Source organism: Condylura cristata, unplaced genomic scaffold (genome assembly GCF_000260355.1).
Source record: "Condylura cristata isolate star-nosed mole 26May11 unplaced genomic scaffold, ConCri1.0 scaffold00013, whole genome shotgun sequence".
Classification (NCBI taxonomy): Eukaryota; Metazoa; Chordata; class Mammalia; order Eulipotyphla; family Talpidae; genus Condylura; species Condylura cristata.
Genome location: NW_004567114.1, coordinates 10071906 through 10080457, shown reverse-complemented (window position 1 = coordinate 10080457; position 8552 = coordinate 10071906). Strand labels below are relative to the sequence as shown.

General features: G+C 49.9%; 1 protein-coding gene across 3 annotated transcripts in view; it reads right to left on the bottom strand.

The window, feature by feature from the left end:
* Positions 1–259: 259 nt before the first annotated feature.
* The window catches only part of FOXN3 (forkhead box N3), a 349499-nt gene continuing 341206 nt past the window's right edge, over positions 260–8552 (bottom strand). For 2 of the 3 annotated variants that reach the window (XM_012724503.1, XM_012724504.1), the window contains one exon: positions 349–1754. In XM_012724503.1, the coding sequence (XP_012579957.1) occupies positions 1214–1754 (541 nt within the window). In that variant the 3' untranslated portion in view covers positions 349–1213. Of the gene's footprint in view, positions 1755–8552 lie in introns of all 3 variants that reach the window. The other variant, XM_004681634.1, reaches the window with a different exon arrangement.

Below are 8552 nucleotides of genomic sequence, written 5' to 3'. Positions count from 1 at the left end.
TTAAAGGAATCCATGCATTGTGGATCAGAAATTTCTGCTGGCTACACTGGCTTAATGTGGAAATCACTGATTTTCATAAGGATGAATCCTGACTGACATCAATTGCAAACTCCATTTTGAGGGCAGTATAGGAGGTTGGTGTATGTTTTTTTGTTTTGCCATGTTTTACTTTTTTGTGTCCATCAATGTGCCTTTAATCTTTAATACACCACAATTACTAATGGCCGGTTCCCTAGCTCCCCCCCCCCCCCCCCACCCAACTTGGATCAAATCGTTTTGACAGACAGAAAAAGTTTTGTACCATTATTTCCTTCCTTAACAGCTACATACTTTCTTGGACTTGATTCACTTGGGCAATTAAGAAGACACAGCTTGTTTTCTCTCATTCTCTGTCCCTCGTGTGTGTGTGTGTGTGTGTGTGTGTGTGTACACAGGGCCAACCTTCAGGCGTATGGCTTGCAAAACATCCTCTTAATTTAATATAGAACAGAATTCAATGTTAGCAATATCACTAAAAACTGACCTCGTTTCTTCTCGTTAGTCACGGACACCTGGTGACGTGGATGCCCAGTGCTCACCTTTTACAACGTTGCTGGGCTTCCTGGCTAAGCAGCACAGAGGCCTGGAGACCGACCTGTGCACACAGGCGGCCTCGTCAAGGGCCTGCTAGGCAAGACCTGCAGCCCCGTGCCCCAGCCTGGGTCTGTAGGGACAGGGCTCTCCCTTCTCCTGACTGCCTTGTGTACACTCACTCCGTGATGCCCCTGGGCGGTCACCCTGACCTCTGAGACCTACTGGCGGGGCCTGGGAGATGACTACTTTGACAAATGCCTCTAGGTGTCGAGTGTTATCCATCCCATGGCCTTCTCGCTGACATCCCTGCGGGTTCAGCCACATGTTCCTGACAAGCTGGAGGAAGCAATGGTAATTTTGGCTTTTTCGGTTTTGTCTTCAGATAATGAAAAGCTTTTGTAAAACAGCTGAGTGTCAATATGAGTTCTATGGCTTCAATCTCCTTTAAAAGTAAAATTCTTAAGGGTCCCAAACAAAGGAGGGGGGGCAAAGTAAAAAAAAAAAAAAAGGAAGAAAAAGAAAGAAAACCAAACCAAAAAGAAAAAAAAGTAAATTGCTGATATTGCCACAAATCATTAGAAATCTCCTGACATGCTGAAACCAAATGGCCGTAAGTTCAAAACAAATCAGTGACTTGTTTTTAATTTTTCGTGGTTTCCTTTTGCTCTTTCTGCCCCTTTGCCGTCCGATTGGTGATGTTATTCAAACAGGACCGAATCCCTGCTAAGTGCAGGAGGGATCCCGCGGCCTCCTTCATCTCCTCGTCGTCGCTCTCGGGGGGCTTCTCCGTGCGTCTCTTTTTGAGGGGCAGCGTGTCGCTGGGGACCCTCCTGGCCTTGGCGAGGTGCTGGCGCTTCTTGTGCTGGGCTGCGTAGCCGCTGTCCCCCAGCGCGCCCTCGGCCTCCTTCGGGCTGCGCTTCCTGTCGTCGTCCTCCGTCTCGCTGTGGCTCTCGTGGCTCTGGAAGCTCCCCTCGCTGCCCTCCTGGCTCCCCTTGGTGGCAAACTCGTAGTGGTCGTCGGCCGAGGAGGAGGAGACCGAGTCGCTGGCGGGGGAGGTGCTCCGGGCGGCGGCGGCCGTGGCGCTGCTGTAGTTGTGGTCCTCCTTGGGGTCTCCGCTGACCACGGGGGAGCCGCACGACGGCTCGCTCTCAGTCCGCATCCGGCAGCTGGGGAGGCCGTTCCTGCAGGACAGGCACGGGGAGGAAGACAGGACACGGATTAACCCCTGGGGAAGCCGGACAGCGCCCCTGCGGCTACGCGTCCGGTCTTGTGACGCCCCCTGCGGCCATTTGCAAACGTGGGACAGCAGGTTAAAGCGCAGCACTGAGAAGCCTAAGCCACTTCCGCATGAGTTCGATCCCCGCCTGCCCCGGAGGTAACCACATGGCGCGGCAGACCTCTCCTGACCCACCCGCTGCTCCCCTCAGCAGTGTACTTCATTGACCTGCCTGTTCTGCTCCCCACTCTGTCTCTGGTGAAGCCTCTCACAGCCCCTGCACCTCTGGCCTGTACCCCAGTTCTATGTGCATAAATAAATCTTAAAAAAAAAAAAAAAGCAAACCAGGGTTCTGAGTCCAGATACTGAGCTCCCTGCTCATGCCCCACCATGGGCGTTTTCACCGTGTGAGGCTGAGCGGTCAGAGTAACCCTGTGTTCAGAGTAACGCTCTGCTCAGTGGCGGCCCAGGAAGGGCGTCTCTGATATGGGGCAGGGGCACCAAGCCGCGCTGGGTTTCATGTACCCGCGGTGGCGCAGACACCGCTAGGCAAGGGTGCCTGCGAGGGAAAGACCCACTCTCCTCTAAAGCCTTTTGCCGGAAGACTACATGCGGTGCTCAGAGATCCTTGTCATGGGTGACAGCCAGTCCCTCATCCACGCTCTCAACACTCACTGAGCGCTTAAAACAAACGCAGCCTTGGGGAGGGCTGGGGGCAACTCCGGGGGGGCATCAGACATGCGCCTTTACAAAGATGCTCACAGCCTCAAAGAGAAGCAACTCGTCTCAGAGCACGGTCTCCGACTCCTGGAGTCCCAGGAGGACTCCGCCGACTCGGAGGCCATTAGCGGGCTTCTCTTACAGGTGCTGGAAGTGAGGCGGGAGAAGCTGAGTGGCAGACCCAGCAATTAAGCAGCAGGGCTGGGGTCAGAACCAAGGTCTGACCCCCCAGCTCGAGCCTCACCTACATCAGCTTGCCCGGGGGGCTTTTCCAGCATCCCTGTAACCTCCCCTCCGGCTCTCCCTTCCGCAGATGTGACAGCAGCCTGCACACTCTGGCTGTTTTGCCAGTCTCCCAGTCTGAGCGAGTGTGGTCTCCCTGGGTGCTCTATTTGCCAAGTGGGAAGGCTGGCCAGGGGTGCGCCTGGCCAGGGGTGCGCCTGGCCTGGGGGCGCCTGGAGGCTTATTCCTGGATAGGCTGTGCATGCTGCGGCAGCTGTACGCTCAGTACCCGGCACACTGTAGGACTCAGAAAAGGCACCGGCAGAGAGAGAGGAGGCTGGCAGGAGCGGTTACTGATAGCCGTAGGGGTATGGGGCAGGACAAGGGAAAGGTCCCAGGAAGACCAGGCATCTGGCCTTGAGTGCGAGAGGTTTCCAGCAGGGTGGAGAGATGTTCTCTTGCACCACCATGCAGTTGCAGTTCTACGATCTCTGGAGAACCAAGCACTTTTCCTTTCTAGACAAGCCCTGGGATAAGCACTCGATGTTCAGCCCATGGCACGACGAACCCCCAGCTTTATGACCTGCAGACCGAATGTCTGCTTTCTCTTAGCATGAGCACCAGACGGGGCCCAGGCGCTGGCAGCGTCCAGCTAGTGCCGAACCAGGCGCAAAGCAGCCACACTGCAGGGAGGCTGAGGAAGCATGCAGTGGTGAGGCATGTGGCAGATGACAGCCACGTGCCTTCCAGCTTCCAGGACACTCCCTGAGGACCTGGCAGTGGGGGAAAAGGCCATGGGGTCAGGTCGCTGGTCAGATGAGTCTCTGGCCTGTCTTTGTTTGCTGCGACTTGTGGATTTTGAGGTTCAGAGAGACCCTGGTTGCTCCCTCACATCTAGCAAGTGGGGAAGCCCTAGAGGAAGTGGATCAGCAGGAGTGAGGGTAAGGTCCCCCCTTCCGTCCGCACTGCTAAATTCAAGCTGGTGGTGAGACGCCCCACCAGAAGCTGCACCTGCAAAACACACGAGTGTCATTTTTATGACAGCCTTTGCCAGATGCCTCACGAGGATCACGATAAACCCACCGGTGCACAGAAGTCCCAGAACCTCCGGGAGGGTCCCAGCCAGTGTCGTGTTCGGGTGGTCTCACCCCACCCCGAGACTGAACCTCAAGTCCTCGAGATTTCTGTTCACATTCTAGAATTGTTTCTGAGGGGCCTTCAGCATGCTTCCCTTCTACCTCACAGCAGGATGAGGGTAAGCGCAAGCTCCAGGCTCCAAGGTGGGCCTTAGTGGGGTGTGAGGGTTCTGATCTGGTCCCTCTTGCCATCAGGTTGCTCACGCTGCATCATGACGGCCCACACTGAGCAGACTAATTTTCTCTTTCCGTGCTGGGCGAGGGCTTATGGGAAGGTGGCATAAAACACAAGTAAGAGCCCCCAGAGAGAAATCCTCCTGGGCTTCCTGTGAACACAGCCCCTGAGCTTGGGGAATGGATCCCACGACATCTCTTTTCTAGAGACGTTCTGTTGCTTGGCTCTGTCTCAAGTGCGTAAAAGTGGCCAGAAAAAGGTTCTCTGAGGCGCTACCAAACATGGAACCTGGTAAAGGGAACATATTGAGTGGAAGCTACTGTTATTCAAAGCCTTGGGTAATAGTGCTGTTGATCTTTGTAGCTTCAGGTAATGAGAGTGAAATACTAAAATAATTCATCTAGTCAACTAACACCAAACAGCTTCAGCATCAACCCAGATACCCACATGTGAGGAAGCTGGGCTAGGTCTGCCTCTTAGAAAAAATCAATTCATTTCTGAATTCTTATTTTTAAATAGCACTTAGATTCACTTCTCTACCATCACTGAGCAGAGAGGATGCCTCTGAATATGTACCAGGAGGGAGTGGGGGCCCCGAGTTGTGGGGGGCCGTGTAGCTGGCTGAGAGAGAAGTAAGGCAGTGCTATGAACCCTGAATTCTTAGTGGGCCAGGGCAAATGTGTTCATTGTGCCTTTCTCTTTAAGTTCGGGGTATACTGTGGGAGAAATGCCCTGGAAAAAAGCAAAGCCAGAACACCTTTGCTGCCTTCTGTCACAAGAGGAAACATTCTGAGTCTGAGTATGTCTCTGAAATGAGGTAACTAAGCACGTAAGAGGTGAGACGATGCACAGGCACTAAGCTGTGGCTTTCTTCTTAAAGGGATCACAGGCACAGAAGCAAATCAGGAAAGAAAACCACCTCTGGGGCGCTGAGCCAGCGCTGCCCCCAGCGGGGCCTCGGCAGGAGTCTCACTCCTGGCCGAGGGCTCCAGAGCACAGCACCTGGGCGCTGGCAGGCCCAACCACGCTACAGGCGCGCAGCGAGCCCAGCGAGCCCAGGGATTCGGCCAGGGCGAGCGTCCAGTGCTCACTCACTGTTCCAGCAGGAAGGAAAGAAGTGGACTGTGATGAAGACAGGAGACCGACACATCCGTCGACAACGCTTCCAGCTGGAAGCGGACAAGCAGGCGCAACGTCAGGAGGTTCAAATGAGCACAGAACACATCTCTTTCCTGCGAGACACACCACGTTTTCCCTGAGACCTGACCTGGGCTCATCACCCAGTAAATCACACTCCAGTCAGCAGGAACGGGGTGCCTGATGGGTCAAGCTGCCCCGACCTGCTCCCCTCAGGGCTGGTCATCACGTCATCGTGTCATCCCACAGAAAAGGAGGTTCCACGTTCCCTGCCTCACCCAAGGAAGGGTGGAACTGAGCAGCAGGGAGAAGCTAAAATAGATTGGAGGAAAAGAAGGGAAGGAGAGAGGGGCCGGAGGCGGCACAAGAGCAGGGGGACACGTGACAGAAGCGCACCTGCTTCTTGGCTGACCTTGGACTTGTACCCAGGACATGGAAAGAGACTGGGACATGGGTGAGAGGTCTCTGGGGAGGCTGACAGGGGCAGCTTTATCTTGACGTGGGTTTTGGTTTTGCTCTTCTCCTCCAGACCTGCCTGGATCCTTCTGCCTCTTCCCTGTGGGTCCCACCCGAAGGTGGCTTAGACGGCGGCAGCTTTCAGGCCTCAGTGGTCCCACGCTGGACCAACGTGTTTGGCTGGGCATTTACCCACAAGGGGATGGATAACTCTGGGGCTTCATGGGCAAGGTTTTTAAACTTCATCTCTTCTTTATTATACAGCCACTGTAATAAATTTCTTTCCCATTGAGGGTGTCACACACTAACAATATGTTTTACCTTTATATGGTGGATGGCAGAATCCATTTAGAGCAGGCAGGTTTGGGGGTCCTGCCTGGAGTGTCCCACATTCTGCCTGTTAACAATCACAGGGCCCAAATGCTTCAAAGAGGAATCCAGTGACCCTGAATGTGTTGTGAGGTGACTTTCTAACCACCTCTTCAAAAATCATTCATTAAAATGAACATGTAATGTATCTGAACTGTCTGCAATTTTTCAGCTTTAAGCTGAATTGATAGGTAACAATATCCATAATTAACATAGGTTAGCATAAATTAAAGCAACCTGATTTTACCAGGCCCCAATAAAACCATGTGCTATTAATTTCAAATAAAAATCTACTATTCATTTTCTTGTCAAGGAGATGGGAAATATTGAACATAAAAGGTGCAGGTTGAGAATGAACAATGCTTGCAGTAACATGCTAAGGGGTAGCTTCTGATTACACATGACCGTTCTGCCTCACTCTTTACCTGCTCGCTATTTATTCTGTTATATGTAATTAGCCCATGTTGCCTCTACCTGTCACCTGGGTACTGCGGTGCCCTCTAAAACGGGTAGTTTTAAAATTAGAGGCTATTCACTAATAAATGCTCCCAAGGGATTTATTAGATAATGCTGATTTATTGCAAAGTGTGAGAAAAAAAGAGAAGTTACTGAAGCTGTGCTGCAGCTGGAGCCAACACAAAGCTTCTGTCTAAACCAGCCAGAGCTAGAAAGATGAATGAGGAGAGATGACCAAAGGCTTCCATGTCCAGCTGGGTAGCACAGAAGAACGTGGATGGCATCCTTCAAAAGATCCTGGATAAAGTACAGCAACATATTTTAAAGTCATGGCTGGGGTCACCAGAAAAGAATGGGAATCTGAGACCCACAGACACACATGTGCCCAAAGGACTTTCCACACAGAAATGAAAATGGAAAGAGAAAAGATCTGACATGTGAGAAGCAGGCAACCAAGACTACCCGTGTTTCCTTGGCAAAAATGCTGAGTCCAGTACTGGGGGGCAAGAGCCCAAACTTAGGATGATAATTCTGGCCACTCCACCATATTCTGCCCTTCAGAGGGGTTCCAGCGGCTTTAGGTGTGTTGGCTCCTCAGAACCCTGGACGACATTTAGCAGCAAATCCTCTTTTGAAGAAAGCAACCCTAATTTAGGTCACTAGGATTTCCACAGACTAAGCTCAGGCAAATACTCAAGCAGGAGTTGATCATTTAAAAATCACCAGACACACCAGCAAACAGACCACTAAGAAACATGAATATATAAAGAAACACGAATATATAAAGATGCCTTATCAGATGTTAGGATCCTAGAATGAGGACACGCCCCATAGGGTTCCAGCAGAAAGTCCTCCCACTGGCAGAAGTGGGGTAAATGGCAGCCTTAACCTCAGTTACAGATGCAAAGGCAGAGAGCGAAGCCTCCCTTGTGAATACTTTACCACAGTCTGGAGTCTGGGGAGTAGAAGGCCTGGATTCTCTGGTGTGGTTCCAAAGACCTCAAGCTAAATTTAGTTTAAATTGCTTGATGGAGCCTACCAGAAGAAAACACAAACTCTTTCTAGAAGAACATACTTTAAACCCAGGCCATAAAAAGTTCCCATAGGTAAGGTTTTAAGGAACAGAGACTCATAATAATAAAAAAAAATTCTTTAAACACAAAAGAAATAAACCACCATAAGCAAGAGACAATAGAAAAAAAGAAACTACAGAATTTGAATTGCAAAGTCTGCCAATATTGAAATAACTAGGTATAGAATGTAAAGTATGTATAAAGAAACAAGGTGTAACTGAAAAATATCAGAAGTAATAGATGATTAAGACCAAATGGACTGATTTTGGAAAGCATCAAAGAGAATTCTACAGATGAAAGACTCCCTGAAATGAAAAACTCAATGTGGCTGAAAGAGAAAAGTGAGTGAAAAAAGTTAATGAAATGGAAGGTAGATCTTAAGATATAAAATATGCAGCAGAGAGACAAAGAGGTGGAATTATAGAAAAAATCTGAGCAATGTGGAACATAGTAAGAAGGTCTAAGTAAATCTGACTGGAGTTTCAGAGTGAGAAGTAAAAATGGGCAAGTTATAATGCCCAAACAGAGAATTCTCTAGTTTGGTAAATCGTGCCAATCTGTAGATTCTTAGAAAGTCAACAATTTCATAAGGGGTAAATAAAAAGTGCTTGTCTAGACACTGTACAGTCAAACTATAGAGCATTTAAAAAAAGGAGCAAGATTTAAAAGCAGCAGATGGAAAATATACCACCTAAAAGAAGTACTAATTAAGATAAAAGAAATGCAACTGATGAAAGTGGAATAAAATTGTAAAAGTGAGAGACAGAAAAATGACTGCCAACCTAGAATTGTATGTCCAGTACCTCTCTTCTAAGACCGAAAGCAAGAAGTCAGTACTTTAACTGAAAGCAGGTACTTGCTATATACACTTTTTTTTTTTTTGAAGATTTATTTATTTATGCTTACTGGGTACAGGCCAGAGGTGTGGTGGGTGAGAAGATTCACCAGAGACAGAGTGGGGAGCAGAACAAGCCGACTGACAAAGTACACTGCTGAGGGGAGCAGTGGGGGAGGGGGGG